Source organism: Mixophyes fleayi, chromosome 3 (genome assembly GCF_038048845.1).
Source record: "Mixophyes fleayi isolate aMixFle1 chromosome 3, aMixFle1.hap1, whole genome shotgun sequence".
Classification (NCBI taxonomy): Eukaryota; Metazoa; Chordata; class Amphibia; order Anura; family Limnodynastidae; genus Mixophyes; species Mixophyes fleayi.
In genome coordinates this window covers 283,325,007-283,345,581 of record NC_134404.1, presented here as the reverse complement: position 1 = coordinate 283,345,581, position 20,575 = coordinate 283,325,007, and the positions used below count along the sequence as shown (strand labels likewise).

Genomic DNA, 20,575 nt, shown 5'->3' with positions numbered 1-20,575 from the left:
GGTCAAATGAGTGTAGGGTTTGCAGGAGGTGATGGTGGTCAAATGCAGTTGAGAGAGGTCCAAGAGGATGAGTAAAGAGTAATGATCCGTGTATTATGCAGTCAGAAGTGACATTGGTGAGGGTTGTTTCAGTGGAGCTGATGGGACAAAATACCCAATTGAAGAGGGTCATGGAGGGAATGGAAAGAAAGGAAGGTGGTAAGGTGATGGAAGACAATACACTCTAGGGGGTAAAATGTATCAAGCTCCGAATTTGAAAATCCTGCAATTTTCTCGGGAGAGTTGAAACTCGCAGATGTACTAACCTGAGATTTGATGTAAAATCGACAGAGATGTGTTTCTGTCAAAATCGCTATTTCAAAAATCGTTAGAGATCGAAGTCCTGACTGTTTGCCACTCTAGCTATACAAGTCTCTAAATATATGAAGCTGCGATTAAGCAAACTCTCCCGAGTTTGCTATAAAAAAATCGCTAAATACAACACGCTGCTTCCTAGCTGCGAGATTAGTAAACACATCACCGTCCAAGCGGAGTCCCCAAGTCCAGGAGCTTTCAGCCTACTGCTGGTTGCGGGAAAATGGTGGAAAAATTTGCATGGGTCCCCCCCCATTTGCAAGCAACCAGCACAAGGCAAACCAGCCGGGGGTTTACAAGCACAAGCCGGGGGTTTACAAGCTGGCACCTGGAAAACCAAGAGTGCCAACATGGCCTGACACCCATAGCTAGCTGAGACTTGTAGTTGCACAAAACAAAATGTTAAAAAAACACACCCTCATTAAAACCACACACATTTAATAAAAAACAAAAAAAACATAACACAACCTCATTATTACCACAATAATTTATTAAAAATAATAAATCCCAATATACTCATCAATAAGATGACTTCTTCTTTTGTCAGGACTCATGTTGCTTTTCTGGCTATATTGTACTGTCAGAGCAGGCCTGCAGTCACTTTTTCCCTCCAATCCATGCACCAACTGACCCAAGAGTGACATGGTATCGCTGATGGAACTGTCAGCATCATGACCACCAAAGCCGATATTGTGCTCTGGTGCATCATTCAGTTCTGACACTTTCATGGATTTTGGGGCTGCTGGTAACTTTATCGAACAACAAACCAGATTCCAATCATCCTTTAACAAAATCCTCTATATATTACTGCCATCAATTACTGTCCACTAATGTTTTTGTGAACATGGTCATGGTCAATATAATAGGCTTGAAATAAATATCTTCAACCAAACACAGGTTCCATTCTTGATATACATCATCTCACGAATCTGGCCTACCAACAATATTTTAAAAGTTATTATTTGCTCTCATCAGATCCCACCATAAAAAGGACAAGAGAGACTATTTTGCTATAGGAGGCCTCCTATTTATCAGTTTGGTTTGATTTACTGTTGTTATGCCTGTTACACATGTTTTCACCATTATTATGTTGTTTTATATGTTTCTATATGTTGGGCCTCAACATCTGTTAGCTCCCCCTTCCCTAGGAAGTCTACATACTGTTTAAAGGCTGCCGCCTTTTGCGGGACCTCACCCGTGCTTTTTGATGTTTCTATTATGCTACTATGTAGCTTTTGTAAGATTCTATCTGTTGGGGTCCATTATAGCTTATCTGTCCCCCCATACTGAAGGCTCGTATCCCATACTACATATCACCTAAGGGTTCCCGCCTTTCACGGGACCCCACCCGCTCTTTAGGCCTAGAGCTCTTCCCTGCCAGTTTTGACTCCGAAAGCCCTCCACCTACCTGCTTGGTTTAATACACTGTCGACAGGCCTGATTTACATGCTCGCACTATATTACAATGTTTTGATTGTGTGTTATTACCTGTCTGGCCTTAGATTCTGTTTGAGGCTCCCCCTTCTATTAAGGGTTGGTCTCCCAGACTCTCAGTGCTCAACAGTCCCTATTTTCTCCTGTGCCTCTGGCGGTGTCCTCTCTTTGCGCCTCCCTGTTATACTTGCCGTTTGGGCCACCACCGTGACGCCCACATGGTCAATTGGCATCCTTTCTATTTTATTCCGGATGCCCCTGGGGAGGTGTGATGGGAGAGCACCAGAGGCTACAATGTTGTTTAGTTCATTACGAGTTAATGTAATATAAGTCCATTCTGTATAGTTTAAATAACTGGTTGTATTACTGTGTTATGCTACATACATTCCTTTGTTCCTCACCATCTCTCCCCCTCTTATCTCCCATTACTCCCCCTTTCTACTACCCCCCTACCATAAGTTCCCCCTTCTATCTTCCCTCTCCATACTACCCGGCTGCTCCGCACATCACTTCATTATTCTTTCATTTCCAGCGCCCCATCTCAAAACCCTAGGAGGGTGCGCACTTCGCCCCCACTATTTGGACCCTCCTGATGCATCCTTTGGATGTTCTGCCACTCCCCCCGGGAGCTTTAGGCTCCCTTGCTGACCTACGTGCCTTATTGGCTCATAGCCTCCCTTCCCAATGTCGGCACCACAGGTCCCGGCCTATTCCGCCGTGTGACCACCTCCCTCCACCCTCCCTTCGTCCCCTTCTCCCCGCCCCCTTCCTTACTCAAATAGACCACAATAAGCTAAGGATCTTTTTTGCTCCATTCTCCACTATATGTGCCCCAAGAACCACTCAGATACCACGTCAGGTTTACTCAGATCTCCCACCTTACCCTTTGATCTCTTGCTCTCATTTTATCTTCCTCTCTCTCATCGCACATGGGTCTTAGGGTCCTTTCCCTTAATGTAAAAGGGTTAAATAGTCCCCAGAAACGAAGTAAACTTCACGTGACCCTTAAATATCATAGGGGAGACCTAATTTTCATACAGGAGACTCACTTTCTACATGACTCTCACCCCGAACTCCGCTCTAAATTATATCCCGACTCATACCATGCCTGTGATCACTCAGCTAAAAAACGGGGGGTCTCGATCTTACTGGCACGTCACCTCACGTTTGAGCTTAACAATTCTCTCGCTGACAAAGACGGACGTTATCTCATTCTGATAGGTAAGCTAAACAATAAGCTCTGTACACTAGTAAACGTTTATGCCCCTAACCAACACCAACACCGCTTCTTCACCAAACTAGATTCCTTATTGACTCGTTTTAGACAGGGGGATCTTATTGTAGCGGGCGACTTCAACACTGTTCTGAACACCACCATCGACCGTTCTGCCCCGGTGGCCGCTGTTCCGCTCTCAGCAGACCCACAATCCACTAAATCCCTCCTCAGTCTCATGAAATCCCAGCTTCTATATGACTCCTGGAGAGTGAAGGAGCCGACTACACGCGATTACACATTTTATTCTTCACCCCATGGCTCATACTCCCGTATAGATATGATCCTGCTCAGCCATGATTTGGCCCTAAACCTCCAGGCGGTCCAGATCCACCCATTGACTTGGTCTGACCATGCCCCTTTTACAATTGACATCTCTGACCTCCTACCCCGACCTCGCCCAATGACCTGGCGTCTTAATGACTCCCTTCTTCACAATACGAATATAGTATCTCAGATTAGGACTAGACTGGAGGACTACTTTGAGCTAAATGATATTCCAGAAGTCTCCAAAGCCACCTTATGGACTGCGCACAAAGCGGTCTTGAGGGGACACTTGATCAGCATGGCCTCCAGACACAAAAAAGAATACCTCACCCGAACCAATGAGCTCTCCATCCAACTTCAAACCCTGGAAGCCCAGCACAAAGCAACCCCTGATCCCGCAAACCTGACAGCCCTCCGGGAAACCAAAGCCAAACTAAACCTCCTTCTCTCTAAACAAGCGGCCACACGCCTTAAATGGCTCCGCCAGACTTTTTATGAAAAAGGAGACAAAGCTGACAAAATTCTTGCATCACGGCTGCGTACAGCTAGAACTCATAGAAATATTATTGCTATCCGTGATTCACATAACCAGTTAACTCACGATCCAGCAGATATCCGGTCAGCATTTCAACATTTTTACACTGCTCTTTATAACCTCCCGGCTCCCGCTTCCACCCCAACACTGAAAACCCCCTCCGCCCTGATCACTGACTTTCTTGCCAAAGCCAAGCTACCTAAATTATCCCACCAAGCCCTTTCACTTCTCAATGAAGAGATCTCAACAGACGAGATCCATCAAGCCATCAAGGGACAAAAAAGTGGTAAATCCCCAGGCCCTGACGGCTTCACGGCCGCATACTACAAGAAATTTTCTGATTTGTTGGCCCCTCATCTCAAATCCCTTTATAACAACACTCTCCAAGGTGACCATCTCCCATCAGAGATGCTGGAGGCCAAAATTGTAGTTATCCCTAAAGACGGTAAAGACCCGCTCCACTGTGCTAGCTACAGGCCAATCTCTCTCCTCAATCTCGATTTGAAAATTTATGCCAAAATCCTAGCAAACCGTCTGAATGCCTTCCTCCCTTCTCTGATCCAGTATGACCAAGTAGGGTTTATCCGGGGACGCCAGGCGAGGGACAATACCAGACGTGCCATTGACATCATCCATATTACAAATTCCAGGAGATCCCCAACTATTATGCTCTCTCTGGATGCTGAAAAAGCATTTGACAGGATCTCTTGGGACTTTATGAAAGCGGCTCTTGAGTCGTTCGGCTTCGCTGGCGACTTCCTCACTGGCGTCCTAGCATTATACACCACCCCTACTGCTAAAGTCCTGGTTAATGGCACTCCCTCAGAATCATTCTCCATTCGAAATGGAACACGACAGGGTTGCCCCCTTTCCCCTCTGATATTTGCTCTGATAATTGAACCTCTGGCTTCCCAAGTTAGGTCTAATCCTAGCATACAGGGGGTCAAGGTGGGTAATACGAACGCCAAGATCTCACTCTTTGCAGACGATATCCTCCTATCACTTACCCAACCGGGGATCTCCTTGCCCAACCTATATGCCATCCTTCACAACTACAGCGATGTTTCGGGCTATAAGATAAACTACACCAAGTCAGAGGCCATGCTGCTTCACGTTTCTCCTCGGGATACCGAGCTCCTCCAGGCTAACTTTAATTTCAAATGGCAGAACAGGAAGATCAAATACCTGGGGGTTTTCCTCACTTCTCGCTATGACCTCCTCTTTCGTGAGAATTTCCTACCCCTTTTCTCCAAGACGCAATCAGACCTGACCTCCTGGAACCGCCTTATTATTTCGTGGCTGGGCAGGATCATAGCTGTCAAAATGAACATACTCCCCAAATGGCTGTACCTCTTCCAAACCCTTCCGGTAGCTGTCCCTGCCTCTTTCCTTGCCAACATCCAGAAGGCCCTCACCCGCTTTATTTGGAACCATAGACCTCCTAGAGTCTCATCCAATATCTTAAAACGACCAATCCCTGGAGGAGGAAGAGGCCTTCGCGACATCAAATTATACTACTTGGCATCCCACCTTTCGCAAATCGTTGCCTCCTACGCTCCCTCTGGCTCCACTGCATGGCTTGATATAGAATCGGCCCATCTAACCCTGCCCGATCTCTCCTCTCTCTGGGGCGTATCTCCCGCCCGTCGCCCCCCTGCTGTTAGAGCACTGCCTTCTATCAAATTTGATGCTATGCTCTGGGACTCCAACTCCTTCAAACTAAAACTTTCAACTGCAATATCTCCTTTAACCCCCATCTGGCATAACCCGGTGTTCCCTCCTGGATCTGCCTCTACAACCCACCGTAACTGGTCTCGTGCAGGGCTTAAATTTCCAGTAGATTTTTCCAAACAGGGCCGCTGGCTTTCGCTAGCGGATCTCCAACCCCAATCCCCGTCCCAAATCCTCAGCCCCTTTGAATTCTTCCAAATTAATCATTTCTTGCGATCCCTGCCACCAACCTATGTTCTTAGGGACCTTACTCCATTTGAATCTCTTTGTAGAAAACATCCCTTGGACAAGGGCATGATTTCTCAAATATATAGCATTCTTCTCACTTCTGCCCTTCCCTCTCCAAACCCTCATGAAAACGAGTGGGAAAAGGACCTTGGTCCTCCCCCGGATGAAGAGGCCTGGGAGGACATGAGACTGGGGATAGCTAAATGCTCCATATCAACTAAACTCAAGGAAACCTCTTACAAAATTTATTACCGTTGGTATTACACTCCCACAAGACTCCATAGAATGTTTCCCTCTTCCTCGCCCTGCTGTTGGCGGGACTGTGGCCAAAGGGGTACGATGTTTCATATTTGGTGGTCTTGCCCGATTATCACCACCTTCTGGGACTCAGTCCATAGTTTCCTAAATACCCTTTTTGAAGCTCCTATCCCGAAAGATCCCTGGATATTTCTTTTATGTTACACTCCCCAAGACCTGGACAAATTCTCCAAGAAATTAACTGCCCACATCCTGACAGCAGCCAAATCACTCATAGCCCTTAATTGGAAAAAGACCTCACCTCCATCCCTTTTGGCTCTCAAGAAGCAGATTTGGCACGTGGCCGCTATGGAGGAGATTACGTACTACCTCCACGATAGAGGCCACGTCTTCAGTCAAGTCTGGGCTCCATGGCTAGCCGTGGAACACACCTTCCCCCCTCAACGCTCCACGTCCTCCGACCTGACCCATGTGCGATGACCCTAACTCTTCCCGACACATATCTCCCCCTCTGCTATAGGCTCAACACACCCTAGTTATCCTCTAAATACTTACAGTGCTTATCTTTGTGGTCCTACCCCCCTCACCCCTCCCCCACAATCCATTTTGTTCCTACACCCATTTTATATTACTCTTTAAAAATGTAAAAACCGGTCATTTTTGTCTAAAGGTTTCCTAATATGCGATACACCACAATAACTGTTGTGATTTTACTGTGCATGCTACACAGTGTTATCGTTTTGCTGTCTGTATTTTCTTGATTGACCACTGAAAATAAAAAATTATAAAAAAAAAAAAAAGGACAAGAGAAGTAGAACAAACAGGTCCTTGTGTCTTACCTACAGTCTCTACACATTTACTTCCTTTGCAAGTGTTTTCACACAGTAATCATGTTCACAAAACTTCTGACACAATCCAATTTTTCATAATCTCATCTATCCATCCCAAGTTTCCACTTCAAGTCTTTACTTCTCTGGGTTTCTGCTGTTCATACTACCATCTCTGATCTCTAATTATCTGGAAGGACTCATGTTGTTATTTTGAAGGCCTCTCTTCATCCCAAAACATATGCTGACTGTAATGATTTATACTACTGGGTTGAGCAGTTTGTAAATTGGAGGCTGGATCCCAGTGGCTGGCCACTATCTGACAACTGAACTCTGAATGGACACTGAGAGACAGTCTTAGCGATGGTTGTGCAACACTCTCGGGAACGGCAACTGCAGGAAGCTGTACCTGATGTTCTGGCAACAATTCAGTGTATAAGATCACTGTTACGAACTTTATATATAAGATAGACTGATTTGTTTGTGCAGTCAAGATGACAGCCCAGGAATTAATGCAACTTGTAGCCAAGATCATACACAAGGGACTGGTACACTGGAGGGTTAGGATAACATCAAAAGCCATAGTCAAAGGGAAAGCCAATGATCTTGTATATAAGAACAGGATAGATAGGTGTTTAGGTAGAGCTGGAGTTAATCTCCAAATGTTGGTAAAACACATAAGGAGTGCAAATATTGTAGTCAGAGTATCGACAAGGGTCTGGTATATAGGAAATTGGTAAACGCATTGTAGGAGCAAGACACTTAACACTCCCAATTTAACTAAAGGGAAGAAAGATAGCCATGGGTCCCAAGTATTGCTGAAGGATTTGGAGAAGTTGTTAAGAATGCTGGTCATAAATTCCATACACTGGATGTGCCAAACACAAATAATTATGGATTTAAATGAGGGGGGAGAAGGTTTTTTCCAGTAAGTTGCGAGCTAGCCGGTGGAAACCACACAAATCTGCCGGATAAGTTATTCTGATGACGCGTGGTCGAGGGGGAAGAAGGAAAAGTTTCAGCTCCATGGGGACATGTCACAGTCAGATGCAGAAATATAAGATCCCTGGAACTGCCTAACTTGGTACTACTCTATCCTGAGACGCAGAGTCTAACAGGACAGGCTTTCTTCACCAGGAAACCCCACAAGAAAGTATAGGCTTTGCAGCCACTGCCCCGCAGGTCTTGGCCCTCAGAGAGAATGTGAGACGAGACCCCTATAGAGAACACAGAAATGGGAGAAACTCTGCAGAGAGATGCCGCAGAGTGGCACTGAACAGCAACCAGGGAACCACTGGAACAGCGAGCTGAACACGAGGAGGTGATGGTTGAGGATGAGTGATACTGAACAGCAACCAGGGAACCACTGGAACAGTGAGCTGAACACGAGCAGGTGATATGTGTAAATGAGTGGCACTGAACACCAACCTGGCAATCCCTGGAACAGCGAGCTGAACACGAGGAGGTGATAGTTGTGGATGAGAGGCACTGAACAGCAACCTGGAAATCACTGGAACAGCTAGCTGAAGCAGCAGGAGCAAAGGGAGCCACGTCTGTGCACTGTCAGGGCTTGACAGACAAAGAACAGGCACCTGAAAAATTACCCACGCACCAGGTGATCGCTATTCCAATTCATCAGTTATCTTTAAGGGAATAATTATCTCCCCAGTAATATTTCTATCGGTTGGTGCACTCACACATACCGATAACACAGATGAAGGAAAGCAGAAAAATGTGCTAAATTGGGGCACTCAGCGATTTGATTTTAGTAAAACTTTATTCTTTATTAGTACATTTAAAAATAAAATAATTCATCACCTACTCATCCGATTAGCGAAATATTAAAATGCATAAGCAGTGATTAAAGTGCACTACTTGATATACATTGATTAGTCCCTTTGTCTTATCATAGAGTATTTCACTTGTTTATATTTTTAATAAGCTACTCCAATACAAACTGGCTTCTTTGTTATTATAAAAGTGGCAGATTGTCTGGCTATTTTGTTATCCTGGCTTCTTGTAATTGGCCTCCTGATACTGGATCATTATCAAAGGGTCATGCTTATTACTGAGAACATATATCCAATCCCTCCAGAACTTAACACAATAAATACCCAGTCTACCTGAACAGATATAAAATCACATTCATACAATTTTGTACTATATGGTTTCTATATCTCAGTGACAAATATCACCTGAGATATATTATTGGGAGTGTATTATTTATTTATTTTTTAATTTTATTTTTGCAAGGTCAAATAACAAAATCACCAACATGCAAAAGAAGAAAAAACGAACATATACACATCAGTAAAAGCATAAAATATAATAAACAAATCATCGTGAAACAGTAATACGGATGGGTCAAGTTACGTATAAAAAGATTGACCAGGACATTTATTTATTTTTTTAAAAAAAAGATGTAAGGGGGTGAGTGAAGTGCCAAATGCCACAAGAAAGGAGGATAAGAGGCATAGAGTAGAAAAGAGAGTCTAGAACATAGCAGAGAAGAAAAAGAAGAAAAGGAGAGGGATTAAAGGGAGAAGGACGGACAAATGGAGGTTTAGTGTCAAGTGAAAGGGGAATAAGCCCGAGAAAACGAGAGCCATGGGCTCCACACCTTAGTGAATGCTCTTGACGTCCTATTGATGATGCTGGTCATGTATTCCAGGCGCTGAACCTGCCAGACTCTGTTAATAATAGCCTGGAGTGATGGTGGAGACTGCTGCCTCTAGTCTGCTGCGATTTGGCAGGTAGCTCCCGACAAGATATGTCTAGCCAGCTTATTCTGGTGTTGAGTCGCCGTGGGCGCTCCCAGAGGCAAAAGGAAAAATTTAGGTCCTAATGGTATCGTTATCTGGAGTACCGATTGGAACAATTGTTTAATCTCGGCTCACAATTTTGTCAATTTGGGACAGGTCCACCATATGTGGATAAAGTTACCCTCATGGGAGCACCCCCGCCAACAGCGGTCAGAAGAGTCTGGGTGAATTTTATGAATCCGAGAGGGAACATAGTACCATCGGTACAATACCTTGTAGACATTCACTTTTATTTTAACGCAGATTGAACTGGAGGCAGCATTCCCGTATATCTCCGACCATTCCTCGCTCAAAAGGGTTTCCCCAAAGTCACGTTCCCAGGGCAGTTCATGTGAATCTCTAAGGTCTGGGGAAGGTGGGGCGAGTTCATAGTATAGTGTTGAAATATGGCCTTTCGTAGAGGACTGGCGGAGACAGAGGTTTTCAAACGTAGTAAGGGGAAGGGAAGAGAGGCGAGTTTTAGCTGTGTGGTGAAAATGATGGAGCTGGAGAAATTGGTAGAAAAATTTAGAGGGAATATCCATTCGAGATTGGATGTCAGTAAACGAGGGGAACACTGCCGTGGATGTGAGATCATTTAAGAAACGGACCCCTTGTGAAGTCCACGAGGAAAATACTTTAGGGGAAAGGTCCAGTGCGAAGTCAGAGGAGTTAAATAGATGTATTAAAGGAGAGGGATGGGGGAGAGGCCAAATTTCTGAGAGGAAGAGTCTCACACCGCTAGAGAGTGTGTAATGACCGGGTGAAGTGAGACACGCTTTGGACGATGAGCCCATGGGAGCCATAGGAGAGTGGATAGAGAGAGCACACCCAGACTTTCGGCCTCGATCTCGACCCAGACCCTGGAGGGTGTTGAACTACACCATAGAATGCATTGAGCGAGCTGAGCGGAGAGGTAGTAGCGTCGGAAATCAGGTCTTCCCAATCCCCCTCCCTGTGGGGGTCTCTGTAAAATCTTAAAACGGACTCGGGGGCGCTTACCAGACCAGATAAATTTAGATACATGAAAGTGGAGAAATTTGAAAACATAGGGGGGAATCCAGATGGGAAGGGATTGAAAGAGATAAAGGAGCCTAGGGAGTATATTCATCTTGACCGCATTAATACGGCCTATCCAGGAAATGTATAGCTGCGACCATGAAGTAAGATCTGACTTAATTTAATCTAGGGTGCGAGGAAAGTTGGCCTGGAAAAGCTGGTGAAGATGCTTAGTCAAATATACCCCCAGGTAATTAATTTTTTGAAGACGCCAGTTAAATGGGAAGAAACTTTCTAGTGACACTTTATCTGCTGGGGAAACGTAAAAGTCCAGGTCTTCTGTCTTGTCAGTGTTGACTTTATATCCAGAAAAGTGGCCATAGAGATCTAATTCGTCCACAAGAGGAGGAACGGAAAAAATCGGGTTTGCAATAGTCAACAGGACATTGTCTGCATATATGGGAGTGTATTATTATAAATTGATCATGGTCCTTATACACTTGACACAAAGTAACTGGATATTAATTAAAGAGTGATCCCTTTGTAAAAAGCAATTCACATTATTCACACTCCCAGAGACTAAATTAATATGAGGTTGAACCACTTAAAACAAAGTGGCAACTTTCCTTATTGTATAGCTGCTTAGTGATTGCTCTGGGTGGGATTCCCTATATAGTTGTGAAGATTCCTGTCTATAAGGTTCATTCATAAAAAGACAGCCCTGCCACGCAATCCCATACACTAATATATAGACCCTCTTAGGGTGTTTGAATATAAAGTATTATTCCTAGGAGTCAGTAGTTATGAATGGAGTAGATCATTTCAGTAGCGAGGCAAACGCCAACGCGTATTTTGCTACTCATTTTCTCAAGGCCATTTTTAAATGTACTAATAAAGTTTTACTAAAATCAGATCGCTGAGAGCCCCAATTTATCACATTTTTCTCCTTTCCTTCTTATTTGATAAAAGAAGAGGCATCTGACTGCAGGTTCAGGTGCTTTAAATACCCTGCTAATGAGAAAGACACCAATAGAAAAGAAGAGGAGGTTTTAAAAGAAGATTGGGTATGCACATGGCCAGACCCAAATCCAAGATGGCCACCGCAATTGAACGGACGTGGGGACCGCAAAGATGGAGCAGGTAAGTCTTCTGGGACACGAATGTGGGCCCGGCGTGGGATAGGACAGTAATTTGGAGGATAGCACTAATCACATTTCTTATATCAAGCCAGAAACTTGTGAGTTTCGGCCAGTTCCACCATGTGTGGAACAACATCCTTTCAAGGGAACACTTCCGCCAACACCAATCCGTGGAATCAGGAAGCATTTTTCTTATTCGAGTTGCACATAATACCAGCTATATAAAATTTTGTATACATTTTCCTTAATTTTGACGCATATGGAACTAAAGGCAGCATTCTCATGAATCTCAGACCAATCGTCGGAGTCAAGAACCTCACTGAAGTCCCTCTCCCAGGACGGTTCATGGGGGTCACACTGATCTGATGTAGAGGTAGAGAATTCTTAGTACATCCTGGATATGAGACCAGCAGTGGAAGACTGGCGTAGGCAGAGGGCTTCAAAGGTGGTGAATGGGTGGGCGGAGAGATGGTGTTTGATTGAATTATGAAAGTTTTGCAGTTGCAAATATTGGTAAAAATATTTCACATGGATGTAGTGATTAGTTTGGATATCAGAAAATAGGGGCAAGAGAACAATAGTAGTCAGATCGCTCAAGAATCTAATCCCTTGAGAGTGCCATGGGGAGAACTCAGATGCCGTAAGGCCTTGGAAAAAGTCCAGGGAGTTAAAAAGTGGGATAACCGTGGAGGGTAGGGGAGACAGGCTGTATTTTTGGGAGACCGAGTTCCAGATTGCCAGAGAGTGGGAGACAATGAAGTGGAGTGAGGCTCGCCTGGAATGGCGGGCATGTGGGAGCCAAAGGAGAGAAGTAAGAGAAAGTAGACCCAGATCTTCTAACTCAATATGGACCCATATCCTAGAGGTCATATCAGTACATCACAAAACTCACTGAGCAAGTTGAGCAGAGAGGTAGAAGCGTCTTAAGATACCCAACCCACCACCCCGTGGAGACCTCCGAAGAAACTCAAGTTGGACTCGGGGGCACCTACCCGACCAAATAAACCGTAAGGTAGAGAATAGGAGGAATTTAAAAACATTGTAAGGGATGTGAATGCGGGGGGTCATTTTGACAGTATTAATATTGCATTAATACAACCTATTCAGGAGATGAGACAGTGGGACCATACGGCTAGATCAGATTTGATTTGAGAGAGTATGTATGCAAGGAAAACTTGCTTGAAAGAGTTGGTAATAAAGATTCCTAGATACTATAGTAGGCACCAGCTGAAAAGGAAAAGTCTGTTCTCAGTGTCTGCACCAGAAATGTAGAAATCCAAAACTTCCATGGTTGAAGAAAATAGCCATATAAGTTTGGCCAAAAAGGGATGAATGGATGTAACCGGGTTAGCAATAGTCAGTAAGACTATAACGCCAGCTTGATTTCCATAGGAACCACTTTGATACCGGAAATCTGTTGGATCGCCCATATTCTGGCAGCCAAAGGCTCTATTATAAGGGCAAAAAGCAAGGGCAAGAGGGGGCACCCCTGCCGCGTGCCATTTGAGATCCTAGACGGTGCCGAGGTGAGACCATTAGCAGAGACTTTAGCTGATGGGGTCTTATATAGTGTCGAAATTCCCCTCAGAAACCTGCCAGCGAAGCCCATCGATTCAAGAACCCCACATAAATTACCAAGAGTTGCGATCAAACACCTTCTTGACGTCGAGTGCCATGATCAGAGAATATACCAGCATTGAAGGAATGTATTAAATCAATACTCCTCCTGGTGTTGTTGGGGGCTTGTCTTCCTGGAATAAAGCCTACTTGGTCGGGATGGATAAGGGATGGAAGGAGGGGATTTAATCTGGTGGCCAAGTTTCAAGTCGACATATAGCAATGATATAGGCCTGTAGTTAGAGCATAACGTTTGGAATCTCCCAGGCTTGGAAATCACTATTATATTACGCAGGGTGATGGCAGAATCAAAGGTGGGTGCGTCTAGCACCAGATTGAAGAAGGCAGTCAGCTAAGGCAAATATTCTGTACTATTGTACAGTAAATCCGCTGTGCCCCGGGGCTGAGGAGGGCTTAAGGAATTTAATGGCTGCCAGGACCTCATCCTGTGTGATAGCTGAGTTTAGAAAAGTTGAGGAGTAGTGAGTTTGGGAAGGACAGTGTTGGGGCGGGGTAGTGGGAAGATTGTAATGAGAAGAATAGAATTCCCATACAGTGTGTACAATGTTGGCGGGGTCAAACGTGATGGAGTTGAGGGCCGGATTTTGGAATCTATCAATGAGGAAGAAAGTCTGCTTTTCTGCAGTTTCCCAGTCAGCACAGTGTCCACTTTGTCCGCTTTATCATAAAAACGATGTTGGAGCTCCTGCATGCTTGAGGCTGCCTTGCTAGAAAGAAGGGTATTTAATTGACCCTTGAGAGAGTCTATCTGTGCCAGCAGAGAGGGATCAGGGCGAACTTTGTGCTGAGTAAGCAAGGTGGAGAGCTTTTGCTCAAGAGAGGAGATTTCCGCTGCGGCCTTCTTCCTAGCCTCAGAGATTGTACTGATTAGCTGTCCACATATGGTGGCTTTATATGCTTCCCACACGACTACTGGTGCAATGTCAGATGACAACTTCCCCCGAGAAATAATCAGAGATTGGCGCAGTAATGTTCAGAGTGCAAGAATCATTCAACAGTATTGAATCATCCAAGCGCCATCTGCGTGAGTGAAGGTGTTGTCATAAAAGGTCCAGCAAAATTGCATTTCAGCAAATGGAGTTGGGGATTTGGTCAGGATTAATGATATCCTCAATGCTGAGAAATACAGGTATCCATCATGTAATACCATCAGGGAGGCGTCTTATTGGTTCCAAATTTATTCTGCAGCAAGACAACGATCCCAAACATACAGCCAATGTCATTAAGAACAATCTTAATCGTAAAAAAGAACAAGGAGTCCTGGAAGTGATGATACGTATCCCACAGAGCCGTGATCTCAACATCATCGAGTCTGTCTGGGATTACATAAAGAGACAGAATGACTTGAGCAAGCCTACATCCACAAATATGTGATTAGTTCTCCAAAATGTTTGGAACAACCTCCCTGCCGAGTTCCTTCAAAAACTGTGTGCAAGTGTACCTAAAAATGTATGCATGGATGCTGTTTTGAAGGCAAAGGGTGGTCACACCACACATTGATTTGATTTAGATTTATCTTCTTTTCAATCACTTTGCATTTTGTTAATTGATAAAAATAAATTATTAACACTTCTGTTTTTAAACGAATTCTTACTTTGCAGCATAATTTCCACACCTGCCAAAAACTTTACACAGTACTGTATGTTCACAGATATCTTGATAAGAGCATTGGGAAGGCACTTAGTACTAGGAACGGTGTAACAATAACGTAAGGTTTCTATAGGAAACCAGGAGAAAGGCACTAGGCGCTCCATCTCCCCCTGAAAAGAGAGAACAATGAAGAGAAGCACAAAATAGAGTTTCTGGTCGATTCAGGGAGGGATCGCATCTCGGACACGACGACGTTGGAACTTGGACTATTCAGGATTCAGAGGCACTGGACACTATGGTCTCGGTAAACTGGAGTGAGGGTCAGATGCAATAGGGAAGATACCCAGTTTAGCAAGCAAGTCTTGTCCGTGGATCGGGTTTTTGATATAGGGAAAATAATTTGCTGCAAAGACTTAAAGCTGGCGGAGAATACTAGTGACTGGCTGCAGGTCTCGCTGTTTCTGAATAGTAAACGGAGCGAGGTCCTAGAACAACTGTATCTCCATATCTCTTAAAGAGGTCATAGATTTGTCCCTCGAAGCTATAAGTATACGTTCCCTAGTGCAAAAATAGTTTAAACAGACAATGATATCACGCGGTGGTTGATCAGGTGATGGTTTAGCTTGAAGGGAGCTATTTGCCATGAGACAGTCTGTGTCGGAGAGGTCAGGAAGAATATGAATAAACAGATGCTTAACAAAAGAGTGGAGCTCCGTTGGAGAGATGTGTTCCACAACATTCCTGATATGAATATTGATACGGTGGGAGCAAATTTCTCCTTCAACGCCTCAACCTTGTCATGGAGTTAGGACAGTTCTCTTTCAAGTACATATTGCGAGCGACAGCGATCGTTAATTTTAGTTTCAAGGACATCCATTCTGGTGCCCAGTGAGGCTATTTCTGATTTGAAATCACTGACAGCTTCGGAGAGCTCTTGGTTGAATGCTGCCTTAACGCCTTCAAGAAGATTAGTCATAATGGCTTGCATTTGTGTTAGGAACCCCAACAGCCAGCAACACAAAACCCGGAGTCTATTTAGAAGTCTGGTTTTCGCTGGAGCCCCTAGTGGTGGGGACAGACTTGGCCACAGACAGCTGAGGGTCGTGAGTTGTGCGCTGACTGGGGAGAACCCAGCAATAGCGTAAAGGAGCAATTAGCAGAGTGAAATCCAGGCAAGGGTCGAGGGCCGGCAGCAGACAGAATATCCAGTACACAAAACCGAGGACAGAGGTCACAGGCAAATCAGCAGCGTAGGAGTCAGGCAAAAGGTCTAGGGGCACAGGCAATCAAACGGAGTCAGGTATCAGTCAAAGGTTGGCAACAAATAACCAAATCCAATGGTAACAGGAGCAGGAAATATAGCAGGCTAGTAACAGCAAAGCAGGAACTATAACCGGCAGGAAGGCTTTGCCCCTTCCTGCCTTAAATACCAGCATGGTCCAATGGGAGAAAGGCAGCCCCGGGATGGAATAATTAGCCAGCTGACTTCTTTAGTATTTGCGCACACGCCCGGTTGTCCTGAATGCCGGAGCGTGGTTCAGCACAGTGAATGCGTCCCCACCGTTGTCTTGGCAACGGCCGGGACACCCCGGAAGTGACATCCCGGTCGTCATGATGATGGCCAGGACGCAAGGACAGAGAGTCGCGGCTGTGCCCGGAGCCCCCGCAGCTCATGATAGTACCCCCCCCCCCTTGAGGAGGGGTTAAGGAACCCCGACAACCTGGTTTTCCGGGAAATTTTCTAAAGAATTCAGTGAGTAACCTATCCGAGTGTAGGTTTCTTTGCGGTACCCACGACTGTTCTTCGGGGCCGTACCCCTTCCAATGGACTAAGTAGTGAACCTGACCTTGGACATTCTTTGAATCCAGGATTTTCTCCACTATGAACTCTTGATGTCCATCCACCGAAACTGGTTGAGGTTTGAATTTTCTGGAAGATCGGGCAGGTTTCAACAAAGAGCAGTGAAATGTACTGGGAATCTTTAAAGATTCCGGAAGCTTCAGTTTGAAGGCCACTGGGTTGATTTGCTTTAGGATGGTAAATGGACCAATAAATTTAGGTCCTAATTTCTTACACGGCTGACGGAGTCTTATATTCCGAGTGGAGAGCCACACAGAGTCTCCAACCTTGAATGAACAAGCAGAACGATGTAAATCAGCAAAGACTTTGGACCTAAAGGAAGCTCGAAGTAAAGACTGATGCACAGACTTCCATATCTTCCTAAGGCGGGTGGCCGTGGCTCTGGTTTCAGGTGGTCTATCGGTGGATAGAGAGGATAAGGAGTTGGCTCTCTGCGATGGTACCCCATGTTGCAATAAAAAGGAGAGTACCGGGAAGACATGTGGCATGCATTGTTGTACGCAAATTCGGCCTAGGGAAGGAGGTCAGACCAATTGTCATGATGTTTGGAAATATACAGTTGAAGGTATTACTCCAAGGATTGATTCACCCTTTCGGTCTGTCCGTTTGACTGCGGGTGGTAGGCAGAAGACAAACTGAGGCTGATGCCTAGGAGAGAGCAAAAAGCCTTCCAGAAGACTGAAACGAATTGTGAGCCCTGGTCTGACACGATATCTTACGGTAGTCCATGGTAACGGAATATATATTTGATGAACAAGGTGGCCAAAGAACAGGCAGAAGGTAACTTGGTCAAAGGAATAAAATGGGCAATTTTGCTGAACCGGTCCACAGTTACCCAGATGGTGTTACACCCAAAGGATAGTGGTAAGTCAACGATGAAGTCCATGGACACATGGGTCTTAGGTCTGACCAGGACAGGTAATGGCAGTAATGGCCCGGAATGGGAACTCCGGGAAACTTTGTTCTTGGAGCGCAGGTCACAGGACGATATATACTCTCTTACATCCTTAGACAATGATGGCCACCAGACAGTACGAGAGACAATTTCAATGGTCTTGGCAATACCAGGATGTCCAGAAGCCTTGTTGTCATGACACTGTGAGAGGACCGACTTTCTGAGGTGTACAGGCACGAAAAGTTTGCCCACTGGTGTTTCAGAAGGTGCCTGTGGTTGACATTGCTGAAGGGTTTTACCCAATTCCTGCGTGAAGGCAATCAAAATAGAAGAAGCGGGAATAATGGAACAGGGCTCAGAAACTGGAGTTTGAGAAGAGATAAAGTTACGGGACACGGCATCCGCACTTAGGTTCTTTGAACCAGGCCGAAAAGTAATAATAAAATGGAAATGGGAGAAGAAGAGGGACCACCGTGCTTGCCTGGAGTTCAACCTTTTAGCGGACTCAATATAGGATAGGTTTTTATGGTCCGTATAGATTGTGATGGTATGTTTTGCTCCCTCAAGCCAGTGGCACCATTCTTCTAATGCCCATTTGACGGCCAGTAATTCACGATTGCCCACGTCGTAATGTTCTTCAGCGGAAGACAATTTTCGAGACAAATAAGCACAGGGATGAAGGCGGTGGTCTTTGGGATCTTTTTGAGATATTACGGCTCTAACTCCTACATCCGAAGCATCAACCTCAATAATGAAAGGAAGGTCTGGATTAGGATGTCTCAGAACTGGAGCAGACATGAAAGCACGTTTCAAAGCTTTGAAGGCGGAAACTGCAGTAGGCGACCAGATCTTAGGATCAGCACCCTTGCGGGTCAGAGCTGTGATGGGGGCGATGAGAATAGAAAAAGAACTGATAAACTTCCTATAATAATTGGCGAATCCCAGAAAACTTTGGATGGCCTTCAAATTAGAGGGTTGTACCCAATCAAGAATAGCCTGTACCTTTGTGGGGTCCATAGCAAAGCCTTTAGGAGAAATGACATATCCCAGAAAAGTGACCCTGGAGACTTCGAAGTCACACTTTTTCAGTTTAGCATACAGATGATGATGACGGAGCTTCAGAAGTACTTGCCGAACATGTTCCCGGTGTTGTTCTAATGAGCGGGAATAAATCAGTATGTCGTCTAAATAGACCACTACGAAGGAACCCAAGAATTCACGAAGAACATTGTTGATTAAATCTTGGAAAACAGCTGGAGCATTGCTGAGGCCGAAGGGCATAACGAGGTATCCATAATGGCCCGTTTGAGTATTAAAGGTGGTCTTCCATTCGTCGCCACTTCGGATACGTATCAAATTGTAAGCCCCTCGTAGGTCAATTTTGGAATACATTTTAGCTCCTTTTAGTTGATCGAAGATGGCTGAGATAAGTGGCAAAGGATAAGTATTTTAATGGTTATTTTATTTAACCCTCTGTAATCAATACAAGGCCTAAGCCCACCATCTTTTTTAGCCACAAAGAAGAAACCTGCTCCGGCGGGAGACTTGGAAGGCCGTATGAAGCCTTTTTGCAGGTTCTCCTTTACATATGATTCCATGGCTTGGGTCTCTGGAATAGATAAGGCATATAATCTTCCCTTGGGCAACCTGGAACCAGGGACAAGGTCAATAGCACAATCATACTACCGGTGTGGAGAAAGAACATCTGCTTCTTTCTTAGAGAAAACGTCAGAAAATTCACGGTAATGAAAAGGCAACGGTTTAGGACAGGTCTGAGTAATTCTGAGAGGTAGAGAAAAGCATGAAGAAAGACATCGAGGATCCCACTTGATGATTTCACCCTTGGTCCAGTCGATACAAGGATTGTGAAGAACAAGCCAGGTGTGGCCCAGAATTAAAGGAACCGAAGGGCAATTAATTAGATACAGAGAGATGGTCTCGGAGTGAAGGGCACCCAACTTTAACTGCAGAGGAGGTGAACAATGATGTATTTCACCCTTGTCTAGGCGATTTCCATCCAATCCAAAAACAGTGATGATGGATTCCAGAGGAACGGCTGTGAAACCCAAGGACCGGGCGCAGGGCCGGATTAAGGGAATGGAGGCCCCTGGGCTAAGGGGGCCTCCATTCCCCCGTGAGGGGCCCCCCGGTGATCTGAGGCGCCACCCCCCCCCCCCCCGGCATTTACCTCCTTCTCCTCCTTCCCCGGCGCGCTGTACACTCTTTACTGAGGAGATCTCGTGAGAGTGAAATCTCCTCAGTAAGGAGAATACAGCGCGCTGGGGAAGTACTGCAGTGAAAGTGCTCAGCAGCACTGATCGGACTGGGGGCGCCCCCGCCCCCGACCGATCAATACTGCTGCTGAGCACTTTCAAAGGCCCCCTGGATGCCAGAGGCCCCTGGGCTGTAGCCCAGTTAGCCCTATGGTTAATCCGGCCCTGACCGGGCGAGGGCCAAGTCCAAAAAGTTTCCGGCAGCTCCACTGTCCATAAAGACTGGAACGGAAATATCTCGTCCGTTAAAGGTGAGCTGAGCAGGTACAAGCAAATAATTTTTTGGAAAGATGACTTGTAGGCCTAAATGGACACTCTCCATGTTTACTTGGCCTGGTCTTTTCCCGGTTTAAAGGGGCAGGAACGGAGCAAATGGCCCTTCTCTCCATAGTACAAGCAGAGACCCAAAGTAGGCCTCCGGGTCCGTTCCTCGGATGACAATCAATATGCTCCCAGTTGCATAGGTTCGACT

General features: G+C 45.3%; 2 protein-coding genes across 2 annotated transcripts in view; both read right to left on the bottom strand.

The window, feature by feature from the left end:
- ARHGEF33 (Rho guanine nucleotide exchange factor 33) overlaps window positions 1-19,111 on the bottom strand; it is a 70,278-nt gene extending 51,167 nt beyond the window's left edge. Inside the window, exons 1-3 of the mRNA XM_075200958.1 lie at window positions 18,312-19,111; window positions 14,696-14,838; window positions 12,084-12,208 (exon numbers count right to left, since the gene is read on the bottom strand). Of these exons, the coding sequence (XP_075057059.1) occupies window positions 12,084-12,208; window positions 14,696-14,838; window positions 18,312-19,111 (1,068 nt within the window). The remainder of the gene's footprint in view (window positions 1-12,083; window positions 12,209-14,695; window positions 14,839-18,311) is intronic.
- Window positions 1-20,575, bottom strand: part of GALM (galactose mutarotase) — a 254,174-nt gene that overhangs the window by 62,086 nt on the left and 171,513 nt on the right. The window lies entirely within an intron of this gene.